Source organism: Siniperca chuatsi, linkage group LG10, assembly GCF_020085105.1.
Source record: "Siniperca chuatsi isolate FFG_IHB_CAS linkage group LG10, ASM2008510v1, whole genome shotgun sequence".
Lineage (NCBI taxonomy): Eukaryota > Metazoa > Chordata > Actinopteri > Centrarchiformes > Sinipercidae > Siniperca > Siniperca chuatsi.
The window spans coordinates 7791155-7809139 of record NC_058051.1 but is presented as its reverse complement, the minus strand read 5'-3'; the positions used below and the strand labels follow the sequence as shown (position 1 = coordinate 7809139).

The 17985-nt window shown below is 44.0% G+C and overlaps 1 protein-coding gene across 1 annotated transcript; it reads right to left on the bottom strand.

The window, feature by feature from the left end:
* LOC122882668 lies at positions 1-7696 on the bottom strand. Its single transcript, XM_044210296.1, has 4 exons — positions 7606-7696; positions 5209-5501; positions 1900-1951; positions 1-298 (listed from the first exon to the last, which is right to left on the bottom strand). The coding sequence occupies exons 1-4, from the start codon at positions 7694-7696 to the stop codon at positions 48-50; spliced, it is 687 nt and encodes a 228-aa protein (XP_044066231.1). The 3' UTR covers positions 1-47.
* Positions 7697-17985: the final 10289 nt, after the last annotated feature.

Below are 17985 nucleotides of genomic sequence, written 5' to 3'. Positions count from 1 at the left end.
AAAGTCGGCGTGGTTTGTGGCTGTCTTGGAGACTCGACTGGACCTGGTCAAGAGAGTTCACTGGCGGCGCTTTGGGCGGACACGAGGAGGGCTGGTTCAGGACTGGCGGGTGAAGTGAGAAGGGCTGAGCTGACTGAGCGGTGGACACGGGAGCCTGGCGTTTCTGGTCCTAGAGGAAGGCAGGCTCCGGGAGGCAAATTCGGCCGGATGGTGAGGGTGGGATGGTAACTGGTGTGGTCGCGGAGATCCGGGAGACCCAGGGACAGACTGGCGCTGCAATCACCGGCAGAGCGAGAGTCTGTAGCAGAAACAGAGGAGAGTTACTACCAGAACGGAACAAAAGGAACGTAACTTCACTTACTTCAAGTGTAGTAGGAGCCGTTAAGAAGTGTTTGTACATGTACAGAGGACGATCTGGCGTCGGCAGTGTGGAGGAGCCCAGTAGATAAGCGAAGTTGATTGGTTATGGTTAGAATCAGGTGTGCTGGTGATCAGCAGCAAATCGGAGACTGGGAAGCCAGGCCAGAACACAGACACGCATACACACACACACATACACACACGAGAATGGACAGGGGACAGCCAGGGAACACAAGGGAGGGAAAAACACTAGAGTACACTAGGATCAGGGGGCAGAGTGGCTAACTATGACACCTTCATATTTTATACATTTTGTCAATCACTCCATGTTTAGGAAAAATTATAGCTGCAAACGTTTTACCATACTTCCGTGGACCGTGTCACCTTCTGCACCAAATCGGCAAATATCCACATTTCCATATCTTCATCATCATTTTATATGTCATTATAAGCAGGCAGTTTACAAAGCATCCATTCATGAGAGGTCAAATTCATCAATAGGCTTTTTCACCTCTTGCTTCAAATGTGGATTTGTTTTCAACCCTTCCATGACAATCCGTCCTTCCTTCCATGACAAATCATGCTTAGATTTTCTTTTTAATGTCACAATCTTGCAAGAAGCTTTGCTAGTCTTTCCCCAATAAATCACTGCATGCATACACCAAAATAAGCTGATTTACAGCAATAAATATAAGTGCACCAACTGAAGATCCGTTAGTTCATCTGGTGTTTGATTTATTTTGATTTGCATCTACCCCCAAACCATACGGCTGCTCGAGACTTACACCATGTCCTGTGTTTTCAATGCTCACTTTTAGATCATATGAGATTCTTACATTGAATTTTAGATTTCTGTGTACCTCACGCTTCACGATTCTTGATAGACTATTTATACATCACTTTTACATTCATATTTGACACATCTTGGTATGCACCTCACGTTTATTACTCCAGACGTCTCAAGATGCACTAATGGCAGTCCTGCACGTCGAGTTTCTTCTTTTATTGCTCTTTTATCTCTTCATGTATTTCTCTTTTATTCACAATCTAATTGATGTTGATCGACATATTATATAGGATGGTTTGGGTGTAAACACAACACTGTCCAATCAATCCACTAATCGGAAGGTTGGTGGTTCGATCCCGGCTTCCCCCAGCCCACATGTGTGTGCCCAAGTGTCCTTGGGCAAGACATTGAACCCCAAATTGCTCCTGAGGGCTGTTCCTTCGCTGTGCGTTACTTTCTTTCAACTGATGAGCAGTTGGCACCTGTCATCAGTGTGTGAAAGTGATATGTAGTTGAAGTGCTTTGAGTAGCTGGAAAAAGACCAGAATGGTGCTATATAAGTACAGTCCATTTACTTGACTTCTTCTTTTGTTTTCATTCTATTTGCCTATTTATTTGTAGTGCCCAATTTTAATTCACAACCAAATTAGTCACTCTCCTTCTGTCCATCAAATCAAACATGATTCTTTTACAGAGAGGGTTGCAACAGGGAGCAAAATTCCTTCATGAAACAAGAATAAAATTTTGCTTACCTGTTCGCCGGCTCTGTTGCTGTTCCAGTGACGCCAGTTGATGGGAAAGATTCTTTACCGAGAGATGACAAGACAGGACACATACGCAGGACCATGAGTTGATCTTCAATCAGGTTGTGTTTAATATCAGCTGAGGAGCATTACAAGAATACTCAAAGAACCAAGAAAAGCTTAACGTGTATGTACCATTCTAGAAATTGACCTTTAACCTTAGTTGGGGCCACCCTTCTTGGTTACCTTAAAAACATGTTTATCTTACTTTCCTGGACCCCCCAAGACACATCTGGAAGCTCTTCTTCATTGGGGGCCTGTCCTTTAAGTTACCTCATAACATGTCATTCCTGACCCATTGCTAACCCTGGAGCCACATAATGTTCAAACAGATGTGGCTCCTGTCCAATTAACATATTTTAGATAAACATACTCTAAACTATAACACATACAACTTCAACATGGATTGACCGATACTTAACCTAACAATGTGAGAGCAAGATTGAGCAGGAGTAATGCACATCCCCCTCAAGCCATTTACTTTAGCTCGCAGATAGTTCCCCCTCCCCCCTCAGCAACCCATTGTAATTATAACGGTTATAATTACAATGAAATAATTATATTTTTTCCCCATTCAATTTCAAAACAGCTGAAAATGACTCTATGCAGTCCCAGAGACCAAAGCCAGAGCCAAGTGTCAGGGGTACAGAGGTCGCCATGGCCAGAGCCCTCCAACGCCAACTCTGTCAACTTCAGAGCAGCCACAGCCAGCCACAGGATGGAGCAGGGGCCCAGCAAAGATGCCTAAAGAAGGCAACATAAGGAAGGAGAACGTGCACACAAACGTAGCGCTCTTTTCATGTGCAAGGCATGTCTGATGAAACAGAAATTGCCATGAAACATACCACAACTAGAGGTATGGTCTTAGGGCAAAAAAACACTTGTTGCTTTTTGAAGGTTACAGAAAAAGGGACTAAATGAGGCAAGTCAAAACTGTTCTGGGACATTTCTAGGCCATACTGTGTGTTTTCTGTGTTGCAGAATTACTTCTGTAACCTTTGTCTGTTTTTGTTTAAAAATAATGAATTTCTATAGGCGAGTTTTGTGTTTTTACTATTACCTTATTTCTTGAATTTTACAGTATAGTACACCTTATATAGTGACATCACTGTATAGCAGAGGTTGTGTTTACTTTGGGAAACACTTGATGTCATCATAAAAACTCACTTCAATTAGCAAAAAGAAAAACAATGACATATCGTAACAGTGGCCTATGGTATGCTTCAAAGGGTTAATCCCATGTGATGTTTGACCTGCTGGTTGTATTTCCAATTATATTTGATGGTCTGATGACTGATGGTCTACAGGTAGTGTCCCTACACTCCAAAGTAACCAGTTTGTATTTGTCTGTAATTAGCACTTTATGGTGGCTTACAATAAAAGAAATTTACATTTAGGAAATTTGACGGTGTAGTCCCTCATTCGTCCAGGAGTGTTCTATCGTAGAAAAGGTTTCAGTCGTAGTCATCTGGACACTGTTTTCAGAATCAAGACGTTTCGGCTCCCATCCGGAGACACCGTTCCTTCTTGCTTCAAGTGTAACTGAACCAAGAAGGAACGGTGTCTCCATTCCTTATGTATCTGGACTGTCTGAAAAACTACAAAGGATCTTTAGACAGCAAGATGTTCCTGTCTTCGTTTAACCAGGCAACACTTTAAGACAGAAACTCGTTCACCCTAAGGACAAGTTACCCACACAGAAGCAGAGCAATGTTGTCTACTCCATTCAGTGCAGTGAGGAAAACTGCAAAGAATGGTACATAGGCGAAACCAAACAGCCACTTCACAAAAGACTTTATCAGCACAGACGACACGCTAACTCGGGATTACAGAGCGCCGTGCATTTGCATTTAAAAGCTACAAACCACACATTTGAAGACAGCGAGGTGAAGATTCTTAGTAGAGAGAAGAGTTGGTTTGAACGGGGCGTCAAGGAAGCCATTTTTGTGAAGAAAGAGAACCCCTCTTTGAACAGAAATGGGGGTCTGAGATTTAATCTGCCCAAAGTCTATCAGAGTGTATTATCACCTTGGTCACGCCTATCACATGCTAATCAGGCACTTAACAGTGATGAAGTAGATGCAGCCAGAGAACAATAGGCCTGATTACTGATCACTGGGCCATCTTGAAACTATTAGGTCAGTTTCAGGTGTAACTAGCTATTAACAGATACTCAGGCAGATTCCTTCCTGAGGGCAGGGCTTATGCAACTCAGAGTAGCTTAAATTTCCAGTTCCCATCCAATTTTTTCACAATTGAGAATGACTTCCGGATGGGAGCCGAAACGTCTTGATTCTGAAAACAGTGTCCAGATGACTACGACTGAAACCTTTTCTACGATTTAGGAAATTTGTTACAAAATTGGACTGATCTGCTGAAATTACACAGAGACTGTGTGTTAAGTAAATGGTATCCCTTCATTTTAAATTACTGATCTGATCTCTGGAAAATATATAGAAATCAGTCTGAGTAAAGGGAAAGAACGCTGGTTAAAAATTTAATAGAAAATATAAACAAAATGTCATAGTTTTATTGAAGGTACTTGCCAAGTTATTTCTATAAGATCATGCATGTAAACGGATGATGGGTCATTTACGTCAGGCTGAGCTCAATCCTCAACAACTCAAGTAAAAAGCCTAGACCTTCAACTATTCCATCAATGACAACAAGGCTTTCAACTACTGTGCCTGGTAAGGCTATGAGTTGTTAACCCCCAGATTCTGTTTTGCCATGTGCTTACACTCATTGCCTATCACAATCAAGTAAGGACAACAGAGCTCCGCTCTTGTTGAATATTCAAAACTGACCCCCTCAATACTTTAACAGACCTAATGTAGGCCTAATTACAAAGGTATATAATTCCTCTATACTTTGCATGTATGAGTATCAGTTAACTTGGTAGAACTATATAAAATGAATTACCAGCCAATTATCAACTGCTTATTGGAAATAGAATATAAATATACAATTATTTGGTTGTAATTTCAAAGAAGTTACTGGCTAATTGTCATCTGCTTACCAGGAAATGGCGGACCTGGGAATAAAGTGTTTGTAATGGCTGTCAATTAATTCTGTATTACTTTCCTGGAAATATATTAAAGAAATGACCAGCTATTAATACCTGCTTATTGGGAAATAGTGGAATATAATTAAATAATGGGGTAATATTCAATGAATCTTTAGGTAAATGTTGGAGTAATTTGGGGGTAATTTCAAAGAAACTTCAAATACATTTCTTGCTAAATATTCCCTACTTACCATGAAACTTGCGGACCTGTAAAATGAAGTGTTACTGATAGTTCCCAGCTTCAAAGATTGTGCCTTCAATAATGTCCAGTGTTGCTGCATTTCTCGGCACATTTCCTCCTCCTTCAGGCGCCTCAAAGCTATCACCTTCTCAAACACCTTTGTTTTGGTCTGAATGATGGCATCAGTGGACACAATTTGCCCAGATGGTTCAGCCAGCTTGTTGTAACCATCAGCAGCAGCTGCCAGACTTTTCTTCTCATCAAAGATGACCTCACGAATCTTGTGGCGCATCTTGTTGCTATCTAAAAATCAAAATAAAAAAGGCACACTTGTCACAGAGTATAAATATATGTATTTAGACTACAATCCCCATTGTGACACTTTTTACAGTGTTCAATTTGTTTGCAAGAATATGCATCACATCCTGCTTAAACAAACCTGGCTAAGATTGTATTCTGTTTTCAGAACTCCTGTATAATGTACCATTCGCTAGCAAGGAGCACACCATCAGCAAGATACGTTTGAAATGATTTATTGAAGAAACAAAAAAATTGTGTGGGAGGCTTGACTCGCTGTGCGCTTGGTTGGTTACTATGTGTGGGGAAGCTTTGGTGGGGAGTCTGCCATAGTGCCCGGGTACAACGGACCCCCAAAAGCCTCCACTTATATTAGACAAGATGGGGCAGATCTGAGATCTTTGAGATCAGAAAGAATGTAGCGGTGATATGCTTGGGAGGACCAATGGCCCAAGAATTTTATTAGGTGCTCAGAATGTCATTGTGGGAGGCTGAGGTAGCAGCGCCTATCCTGAAGAAGTGATCAGAGTAATGGATGGGAAAAATGCCGGACAAGGAGAGTATGTGGCAGAAGTGCTGGTGGAACCAGAATCGAGTAGCCACTTGTCCGGACTCGGAGACAAAGAGAGGATCTGACATGCTTATGCTCTGGGATTTCCGGAAATGCAAGTAGTTAGCCAGGGTCTCGAAAGGGTTCAGCAGTGATTGGACTTCGAAGTAAAAGATGAGTGTAGGCTGGCCGGATTGATTGGTTTTGGTTTGTTTTAGGTAGGAATACCATGGTGTCGTCTGAGAAATGTGACAAGTCTGAAATGCAGGAACGTGAGCTGCGCAAAGAGTGCCAGGTTAAGCAGCGCATGAATGGCATAATGGATGGGGTGTTGGAGCAAACTTTGTTTATTATGTTGACAGCTGTAAGGTTGTCAAAGTAAATTAGAATGGACTTGCGGGACCATTCATGGCCGCACAGAAAGGGTGCAGCTACTATGGGATAGATTTCGAAGAGAGCAGAGGAAGGGACCTGGCTTTCACTTGCAAGCTCCAGGGGCCATGCTGCTGCAAACCATCTTCCATTGTAGAAACCCCCCAAACCGACAGAAGGGGTGACGTTAGTGTACAGATTAATGTCATGTGGGTGAGAGATGAAGGCTTGCCCCTTTTGGAATTATACGTAAGGCGAAGTTGAGGTGGCCTAGGAGAAAGAGAAGTTGGCATTTGGTGCAGCATGGAGCGAGGAGGAAGTTGGAGATCAGAAGGCTGATACAGTTGGGTTTTACAAATGGGAGAGAAGCCTGGAACAGATTTGTGTCAAGGGTGAGACCCAGGAAATCTAGAGATGTGGAGGGGCCTGCTGTTTTCTCTACGGACAGTGGAACACCAAGGTTGGAGAAGACTGAAGTCAGTGTGACCAGACCTGGTGGCGATGAGGGAGGGGAAATGATGAGGAAATCGTCCAAGAGATGGACGAGGAATGGAATCTTATGGTTATTCGACAAGATCCAACAGAGGGCTTCTGACAGGGTGTCAAGGAGTTTGGGGCTGCTTTTGCAACCAAAGGTGGGCCTGACGCCGAAGTAATAAGCACCTTGCCAGTTGTCTCGCCAGAAGTCCGGTTGTATGGGGAGAACTTTGAGAGCGCTGTGATGTCCACTTTCGAGAGCCACGACCCTTTCCCAGTGAGTTTGATGAGGGGGATGGCATGATTGACAGTGGTGTAGTGAAGGAAGAAGTCTTCACTCAGAATCAAGCTGTTGATGCTGGGAATGGTACTGCCGTGGGGTGCTGAAAGATCAATGATATGTTTCTTTCCGGAGTATTTCCTTGTTGCAACGCCTAGGGGGCTGATGCAGAGGTTAGAAAATGGAGGATGAGCAAAAGGGCCGATCATGAAGCCTTCTTTGACTTCCTTGGTGATCAGGTGATTGACAGATTCTGTTGATGGCAGACTGAAGTTTTTTGCATGAAAAAGACGTGGATGATAGTGCGGAAATTCTGGGGGGGGGAAAACCTCTGAATCCCTTGATGAGAAACTGAGCAAAAGCTGGATCGGGATGCTTTTGGAGTGCTTCTGCTAAGGCCAGAATGTTAATGGGTGTTGAAAGGTGCTTACCTAGCTGCAAGATGGGGCTGTGCGGGTACGCAGGGTGGGCGTGGCCTCCACCGCAGGAGGAGCAGATGTGAAGGAAGCAGCACGTGAACATGGTACATCCGGCCTGTTGAAGTTATTGCAGATGGAATGACCTCCTTGGTTCATGACTGGCCTGCCTTCTTTATCTGTACCTTTGTTTATGGGGATGAAGACAGTTGGGCCTGGTGGTTGCCTTGGTATGGGTTCTGGTGGGGCTGCTGGCAATAGGCGAGAAAAAGCCATAGTTCATGTTTGTGCTTGGTGTGGCTCAGCAGGAGTGGGAATGGAGCAGGAAGAGGCTGGATGAGACGGGCCGCTTCACAGGGAGCATGGTAGGGCTGCTGTTAATGACTGTTAATGCCCTGCATCTCAGTTAGTGCATGTTGAAAATTTGGAAAGCAAACCTTCTCTTGTAAACCTGCTTTGCCTTTAGTGGCCCTAATCTGATGCCCAGTAGACCCAGTAGATGGTGCTGTAGCTACCCCTCCTCCACAGAGAGCTACTTCTGATAGTGTAGGCTACATTGTTATGTTGTGTACTGCCCAAACTACACTACAAGGTGTCTGCCAACGCAACACCATCGCCAACCACATTGCTTTGTTGTACTAAACAACCAGCTTAAATTCACTTTCCATTCCAGACTTTACAATGGAGAGCCCCTGTGTAGAGCAGTTTATTTCTTCCCTAGCACAGAGCCTAAAGTCTGGCAACCCTGAATTCATCAGCAGGTTGAATTTCAGTGAGTGCAGCAAAGAGATAGACTTGCTCCTCAGTGACAAGTGTGATGTGCAGACCACATCCACAGGCCCCTTGTTAACATGTTCGCTTCTGAACTTTCACAGACAAACCAGCCTTGCCTTTCAGAGCACTCAGCAGAGATCTCTTTTCACACAAGGAGAAATTGTTTGGGATTAGATCACAACGTCCTTCCCCACCACAGACATTCAGCCAATGCGATTCTGGTTACTCAGATTCACACTCCAACCCTTAGTGAAAGGTTATGTCCTTCTCTACTAAGCAGATGTGAACAGTGTTCAACTGACCCAAAGTCCTTGGGGGGGGGGGGTACCCACTTGTGTAGGTGCGATCAATTAATTATGGCTATCAGAATTATCAAAGATAAAGTCCTCGGGGGCCCTACTCTTCTTAAAGAAGAGAAATAATAGCCAATTAATTGAGTCTCAAGAAATACACTCAACAATCAATTAGGGACTCAGATTAACAATTAAATTAATAACTATAACCAGAATTTCCACCAATAGCTGGTAGGTCGAAGGATTTGGAGTTCAACATAGAAGAGGTTGTCAAATTATTCACTCTTGTGAAACATTAAAGAAGCCAGCAAAATTATACACAAGCATTTATTAAAGATAATAAAGTAAAACACACAATATGAAAACTAACTCTACACTAAACTACAGAACAACGGATGAGTCTGTGTGTGTGTGTGTGTGTGTGTGTGTGTGTGTGTGTGTGTGTGCAGGTCTGGGTGCGCACCAAAAGGAATGTGTGTATGTTTCTTTGTTCTGCCTCGTATGTCTCGCATGTACGAGCATGAACCCATGTGGTCAGAAACAAAGTAACATTTGTTCTGTCTCTTTCCTCATCATCGCATATAGTAAACCGTAATTATTGCATAAGCTAAATTCACACCAGTATTTTTCCGTATTTGTTTAGCATAACTCAGAACAAGATAATGACAATTAAAAGGATCTATTTGATTCTGAAAAAGTTTGTTTTAAAATTTATATCATTTATAACACAGAAAATAATCGGAAAAGCTGGAAACGAGCAGATCTAATGTTAAAATAAGAGCCACGAACGAAGTTTAGAACCATAAAAGAATTAGGCTACTAATTTTATATTAACTAATTACATCAATAGCATGCTTGGCTATTTAAGCTTCACAGTCAACGCAAGTGACCTCTGTTCTCCGTGCACAATTTCCACACACGGGTTTGCGGCATTTGCAGCAGATGTCAGGTGTTTTATTTTGTTTGCAGCTTCTCCGAACCTGGCACTGCCTCCGTTTTGGTGTCTGCTGTGGTGTCTCCTTCTGCTGCTGACTGGGACCTTGTGCCAACTGCCTTGCTGCCCCCTTTCCCTCCATGAACTCCACTCTCAGCTCCTCTTCCAGTTGCTGCATGTGTTGTAAGGGGGTGCTGTATAGAGGTATGTGGACCCAAAAGCAGATGACGAGGAAGCGGTCTCAGGGTGAAGCAGCCGGATGACTACCGTGTTTATTGTGGGGTGGTATGCAGGCAAGTACAGGCAGAGGTGAAAACAGGGGAGTGAGTCCAAGGTGGAAAAACTGTACAGAAGGGAGCAAGCAAGATCCAAAAATCCAAAATCCAAACAAGGTCCACGGGAGAACAAAGAATCCAACACAACTTACAGCGAATGCTCGGCAGGAACAACACCATGTGTACAACAATGATCCAACACTGAACAAAGAAAAGACCCAGTCTAAATACCCTAGGGGAGGCCAGTCTCAGCACCACACTCTCTCCCACGAGCTGACATCTGCTCCATGTCTCTTTTCCCAGATATGGAGCCCCGTTCAGCATGTATTTTGAGTTGACATCCGCAGCCAGCCAAAATTTTATTCCAAATGTATCAGGCTTATTTCCCATGTACTGGATAAATCTGCACCGTGACTAGACCTACTCTATAGGAAAAGCGCAATGCTTTTCCTATAGAGCAGGTCTAGACCATATTCTTTATAGAGATAACTTCTGTTATGAATTGCCGTTATATAAATAAAATTGAATTGAACTAACTCCCTCTAACTTGGCACTGTTATCCTAAACAGATCACACACATAGACCTCTAATTTGACTTAAACACAAAAACATACAGTGGTGTGCAAAAGTGTTTGCCCCCTTCCTGATTTCTTATCTTTTTTTGATGTAATGGGACACACACCTTACAAAAAGTTTGACTTTTGTCTCGTTGTTCCACAGAGTAATTTCCCAAAAGTCTTGGGGATCATCAAGATGTTTTCTGGCAAAAATGAGACGAGCCTTAATGTTCTTTTTGCTCAGCATTGGTCTTCGTCTTGGAACTCTGCCATGCAGGCCATTTTTGCCCAGTCTCTTTCTTATGGTGAAGTCATGAACATTGACCTTAACTGAGGCAAGTGAGGCCTACAGTTCTTTGGATGTTGTTGTGGGGTCATTTGTGACCTCTTGGATGAGTCGTCGCTGCGCTCTTGCGGTAATTTTGGTCAGCTGGCCACTCCTGGGAAGGTTCACCACTGTTCCATGTTTTCGCCATTCGTGGATAATAACTCTCACTAATGCAACCACAAGGGGGCACAAGCCAATGTCTTCTTGTACCAGTCCCAAGTCTGGATAAATGCAGAGGGTTGTGTCAGGAAGGGCATCCGACGTAAAACACATGCCAAATTAAAAATGCGAATCGTGAAAATGACTTCCATACCGGATCGGTCGGGGCCCGGGTTAACAACGACCGCTACCGGTGCTGTTGACCTACAGGATACCAGTGGAAATTGGACTACTGTTGGTCAAAGACGAAGATGAAGAAGGAGAGGAGGAAGGTGTGTTCGTAGGCAGAGAGAGAAGAGGAAAGCTAAGAATGTAGGACTATGACAGGGAAGGCTAGAGTTGATTGACATGATGCAGAGAAGGAAGGTGGACATACTGTGTGTCTAGGAGACCAGGTGGAAAGGTAGCAAGGCTAGAAGCGTTCAAGTTGTTCTACCATGGGTCAGATAGGAAGTGAAACGGAGTAGGAGTTATCCTGAAAGAGGAGTTTGTGAGGAATGTTCTAGAGGTGAAAAGACAGACAGGTTGATGAGTGGTTATGCCCCACAGGTAGGATGTGAGTGAGAAGAGAAGGAGAAATTCTGGAGTGAGTTAGATGAAGTGATGCAGAGCACCCCCAGAGGTGAGACAGTGGTGATTGGTGCAGATTTCAATGGGCATGTAGGGAACAGAGGTGATGAGAATGTGATGGGCAGGTTTGGTCTTCAGGACAGGAACGCAGAAGGACAGATGGTGGTAGACTTCGCAAAGAGGAGGGAAATGGCTGTAATGAACACTTTCTTCCAGAAGAGGTAGGAACATAGGGTGACATATAAGAGCAGAGGTAGAAGCACTCAGGTGGACTACATCTTGTGTAGACGTAATCTGAAAGAGACCAGTGACTGTAAAGTAGTGGTAGGGGAGAGTGTAGCCAGACAACACAGAATAGTAGTTTGTAAAATGACTCTGGTGGTGAGGAAGATGAAGAGGACAAAGGCAGAGCAGAGGACGAAGTGGTGGAAGTTGAAAAAGGAAGAATGTCGTGTAGTTTTCAGGAAGGAGCTGAGACAGACTCTGGGTGGTCAGGAAGTGCTCCCAGATGACTGGACCACTACAGCTAATGTGATCAGGGAGACAGGTAGGAGGGTACTCGGTGTGTCATTTGGAAAGAGGAAAGTGGAAAAGGAGACTTGGTGGTGGAACGAGGAAGTTCAGGAGTGTATACAGAGAAAGAGGTTAGCTAAGAAGAAGTGGGACACTGAGAGAACTGAAGAGAGTAGACAGGAGTACAGGGAGATGCAGCGTAAGGTGAAGGTAGAGGTGGCAAAGGCCAAACAAAGAGCATATGAGGACTTGTATGCAAGGTTGGACACTAAAGAGGGAGAGGTGGATTTGTACAGGTTGGCCAGACAAAGAGATAGAGATGGGAAGGATGTGCAGCAGCTTAGGGTGATTAAAGATAAGGATGGAAATGTATTGACAGGTGCCAGGAGTGTGATGGGAAGATGGAAGGAGTACTTTGAAGAGTTGATGAATGAGGAAAATGAAAGGGAACGAAGAGTAGAAGAGGTGACTGGTGTGGAGCAGAAAGTAGCAAAGATTAGCAAGAGTGAAGTGGAAAGGCAGTTGGTCCTGATGACATACCTGTGGAGGTAAGGAAGTGTCTAGGAGAGGTGGCAGTAGAGTTTCTGACTAGTTTGTTTAACAAGATCGTGGAGAGTGAGAGGATGCCAGAGGAATGGAGGAGAAGTGTACTGGTGCCAATTTTTAAGAACAATTGAGATGTGCAGATCTGTGGCAACTACAGAGGAATAAAGCTGATGAGCCATACAATGAAGTTGTGGGAAAGAGTAGTGGAAGCTAGGCTAAGGGCAGAGGTGAGCATTTGTGAGCAGCAATATGGTTTCATGCCTAGAAAGAGTACAACAGATGCAGTATTTGCTTTGAGGATGCTGATGGAGAAGTACAGAGAAGGTCAAAGGGAGTTGCATTGTGTCTTCGTAGATTTAGAGAAAGCGTATGACAGGGTGCCGAGAGAGGAGCTGTGGTATTGTATGAGGAAGTCTGGAGTGTCAGAGAAGTATGTTAGAGTGGTGCAGGACATGTATGAGAGCTGTAAGACCGTGTTGAGGTGTGCTGTAGGTGTGACAGAGGAGTTCAAGGTGGAGGTGGGTCTGCATCAAGGATCGGCTCTGAGCCCCTTCTTGTTTGCTCTGGTGATGGACAGGCTGACAGATGAGGTTAGACAGGAATCTCCATGGACTATGATGTTTACTGATGCCATTGTGATTTGTAGTGAGAGCAGGGAGCAGGTGGAGGAAAATCCAGAGAGATGGAAAACTCTGGAAAACAGAGGAATGAAGCTTAGCCGCAGTAAGACAGAATACATGTGTGTCAGTGAGAGGGACCCAGTTGGAACGGTGAGGTTACAGGGAGCAGAGGTGAAGAAGGTGCAGGACTTTAAGTACTTAGGGTCAACGGTTCACAGCAATGGAGACTGTGGAAATGAGGTGAAGAGGCGAGTGCAAGCAGGTTGGAATGGGTGGAGAAAAGTGTCAAGTGTGTTGTGTGATAAAAGAATATCAGCAAGAATGAAAGGAAAGGTGTTCAAGACGGTGGTGAGACCAGCGATGTTGTACAGCTTAGAGACAGTGGCACTGAAGAAAAGACAAGAGGCAGAGTTGGAGTTAGCAGAGCTTAAGATGTTGAGGTTCTCTTTGGGAGTGACGAGGATGGACAGGATCAGGAATGAGTACATCAGAGGGACAGCTCATGTTAGATGTTTTGGAGATAAAGTCAGAGAGGCCAGATTGAGGTGGTTTGGACATGTTCAGAGGAGAGACTGAATATATTGGTAGAAGGATGCTGAGGTTGGAGCTGCCAGGCAGGAGGTCTAGAGGAAAACCAAAGAGGAGATTTATGGATGTAGTGAGAGAGGACATGAAGTTAATTGGTGCGAGTGAGGAGGATGCAGAGGACAGGGTTAGATGGAGGCACATGATTCGCTGTGGCAACCCCTGAAAGGGAACAGCTGAAAGGAAAAGAAGTGGAAAATAACTCACTGTGGTTCACTTGAGTCCCAAAGCTTTAGAAATAGCTTTATAACCTTTTCCAGACTGATAGATCTCAATTACTTTCTTTCTCATTTGTTCCTGAATTTCTTTGGATCTCGGTCATGATGTCTAGCTTTTGAAGATCTTTTGGTCTACTTCACTTTTTCAGGCAGGTCCTATTTAAGTGATTTCTTGATTGAGAACAGGTGTGGCAGTAATCAGGCCTGGGTGTGGCTAGAGAAATTGAACTCAGGTGTGATAAACCACAGTTATGTTTTACCAGGGGGGCAATCACTTTTTCGCACAGGGCCATGTAGATTTGGATTTTGTTTTCCCTTAATAATAACAACCTTCGTTTAAAAACTGCATTTTGTGTTATCTTTGACTAAAATTTTAATTAGTTTGATCTGAAACATTCAAGTGTGACAAACATGCAAAAAAATAAGAAATCAGGAAGGGGGCAAACACTTTTCCACACCACTATACATGGTCGGAGAAAAACTTTAAAGCTCACACGCTTCTTTGTCGCTAACCACGAGTGCTTGTGCATGTGAGACATACGGAAGCAGAATAAAGCAACATCCACCCATTATTTTGCTTGACGCCATCTTACATTCAAGCAGCCATCTTTGACGCATACACACACACACACACACACTTTGTTCTGTAGTATATTTAGAGTTAGTCTTCATATTGTTTGTTGTTGCTTTATTATCTTTAATAAATTCTTGTTTAGAATTATGCTGGCTTCTTTAATGTTTCACAAGAGTAATTTCATCTTTTATGTTGAACTCCAAATCCTTCAACCTACTTGCTATTAATTTACACAGTGTGTTTTGCTTTTATTATCTTGTATGCATTTGAATATACATGCTGGTCTATTTAATGTTCAACAACAGTGAATGCTGCCAACCTCTACTATTCAGAGCTCCAAATCCCTTCAACCCTTTCAAGCTATTGGTGGTAACTGTTGTAGAAAAAAGTTGTAGTTATTAATTTAATTATTAATCAGAGTTCCAAATTGATAGTTTAGTATATTTAATGAGACTGAAATGATTAATTGGCTATTGTTTTCCCTTTTTTAAAGGTGAATTTAATGCAAGTTAATATCTATCACTCTATCTACTGTATCATTTAATATAAATATTGATTATGTCTGATAGCCTGAGTTCGATCACTCTACATCACCTTCGGCTTGCCGCTCCCCCTCTACTCTAACCCTCTGGACAGCAGGCTCCTGGCCTGAGTAAGCCATAGCACCAAGCCCCTGAATTACACTTAACATGTTAATCTTCATCTGCCTCCTAGTCTGCGTTCTGCGCTTGGGTCCACTTATGAACAAAACCTAACAGGATATGACCTGAAATTGCACATTGACCAACATACTCAGTCCACAAGGGAGCTCCTCCTTGTCCAGTAAGGGTGCTGATCTTCCTCACAGAGCTATTCTGCTTTACCATAATGCAAACATAACTGGCTGAAAGACCTGGAATGAAGACGACAGCTTCACGCTGGCATATTTGTCATTATCCTCCTAGTCTCCTGCTTTTCCTTATTTCTTCACTCTCAATTGCTCAGCAGCAATGTGACTCTCTGTCAGACTTGGTGTCAAACTTGGTGTACCAAAGGTCAGCATGATGTAGCTTGTTGTTACCATGAAGAGATACCTGATAAAAGCAAAAACAAAAGCACATCATCTCTAGCCTCTCGTGCTACAGTTGCTAGCAGTGAGGTAGAGCTGGCGGTGAATATGGTCGCATTGCAATTACCTCTAATTACCTCTTCTAAAAACAGACACATATTACACATCCACACAAAGACAGATTCGTTTTCGACAGCACGTAATCATGCTGCAATCATTATTTTGGTTTTTGGTATGAAAACGCCATAATGATAGAGAGTCCTAACAATTATTTTTTTCCCCCGTCTTCTCGTCTTCTGATCCCCCCTGCACTTATGTCTGTTGTAAGAATCATGAGACTTGTTTTGAATGCCATAATTTTGTATTGAGGTGGGTACAATGTAATATGATTGTTTCACTCCCTATGTGTGTTTGTGTGGAGGGGAGGGCAAACAAATAGCCTTACAAGACTATGTAACAAAAAATAAAAACCCACAAGTGACCCTTGTGTACGTGCAACCGTCTTTTTCTCTATGATAAATGGACTGTACTTATATAGTGCCGTTCTAGTCTTTCACTCACACAAATGCAAGCACACTTCAAGAAACACACACTGATGAAAACTCACGTACACACTTGCATAGGTGCAGAAGTACACATACTTGAACATACTCTGGGAGAAATCTATGATGCCAGTCAATTAACTCAAAAAGGTTGAGGGTGTGGTTAAAACAGTGAGTGGGTTTATGTACACTCAAATCTAATAATGAGATAAACACAGTACTAAGGCTATCATTATCCATGTCCATATGAATATTAAAATCACCTACAATACTTACTTTATCTGTTTTAAGGACTAAACTTGATAAAAACTCTGAGAATTCAGATAAAAATTCAGAATACTGACCAGGAGGGCAGTACATTATAACAAATAAAATTGCCTGTAGTGTGTTCCAGGTTGGGTGTGAAAGACTAAGAACAAGGCTTTCAAATGAGTTATAATTTAATTTAGGTTTAGGGTTGATTAATAGGTTTGAGTCGAAGATGGCTGCAACTCCACCTCCTCGGCCGTTGCCTCGAGGAATGTGAGTATTAATATGACTGGGCGGAGTGGATTCATTTAGGCTAACATATTCTTCATGACAGCCAGGTTTCAGTACAACAACATAAATCAGTTGTCACGGATACGCCAGGCTCCATCGTCTGATAATCACCCACACCTTCTCCCTATCACACTTCTGCTCTCCATCACCACCTAATCACAGCCAGCATAAAAAGCCCAGCACTCATGTCAGCCAGTTGTCCGACCTCGTTAATCGAAGGACTCCACATGATTTTCTTTATTCCCCCTAAATACCTCTCCAGCGATCTCCCTCTCCAGCGATCTTCACGCCAGCGAGTCTTCCCTCCTATGGACTTCCCCATCTCCATACCTGCTCACCTGTCTGTTCTGGCAATAATCCAAATAAACCTATATCTGTCTCCCTATCAGTGTCTCCTGCCTCTCTGTCCGTAACAGAAGGTCGGACCATTACCGAAGGATTATAACCAGCACTCCCTTAGTCGCTCCGTCACCTCCCGTTATGCCATGCCAGGGCCAGACCAGCGCCCTTTTTTGATTCGGTGGTGGATAGCAATGGCGTCCTGTGTACATTGGCGCTAGACAAGCAGCCCACAGGGCCAAATCCATACTGGGGCACTCGTCTGGCTTGAGGTGGTGCACGTAATCACCAGATTGCACTGCAGTCTGCCATTCTTCAGTCGACACTCTGGCCTGCCAGTCATCAGCCTGCACCCCGACCTGCCAGTCATCAGCCTGCACCCCGACCTGCCAGTCATCAGCCTACTAACCAGCTACTTGCCTGCTCCACCGCCCAGCGAACTGCCAGCTCCACTGCTGTCTCCAGTTCCTGTGCCGCAGCGATCATCACTCCCTGCTGGATCGCGGCAGCTCCCCATTCCCGGACTCACTGCTGGATTGCAGTCGCCTCCTTTCCTGGCTGGATCGCAGTGGCACCAATCCCTTGGCGCCGCGGGATTTCAGTTGCCTCCTACTCTGGCTGGATCGCAGCAACCCCCTGGCCTCTCTGCTGGATCGCAGTCGCCTCCTTTCCTGGCTGGATTGCAGCAGCACCAATCCCTTGCCGCCGCTGGCTCGCAACCACCTCCTTTTCTGGTTGGATCGCAGCACGCCATGGAGCTGTCTACTGAGTCACAGCACGCTGCTGAACCGTCTGCTGAGGATCGGCCTACAGAGGATCTCCGCCTTCGCCTCCAGCCTCCAGAGGATCCCTGCCTTCGACGGCGGCATTCTGTCAGGCCTCTAGATGGCTTTGATCTTAATCACGAACCTCATGTGGTGTGCTCCACACAAGGCCAGCCCTTGGATCGTCTGCCAGAGATCCTCAGCTCCACCCAGGTC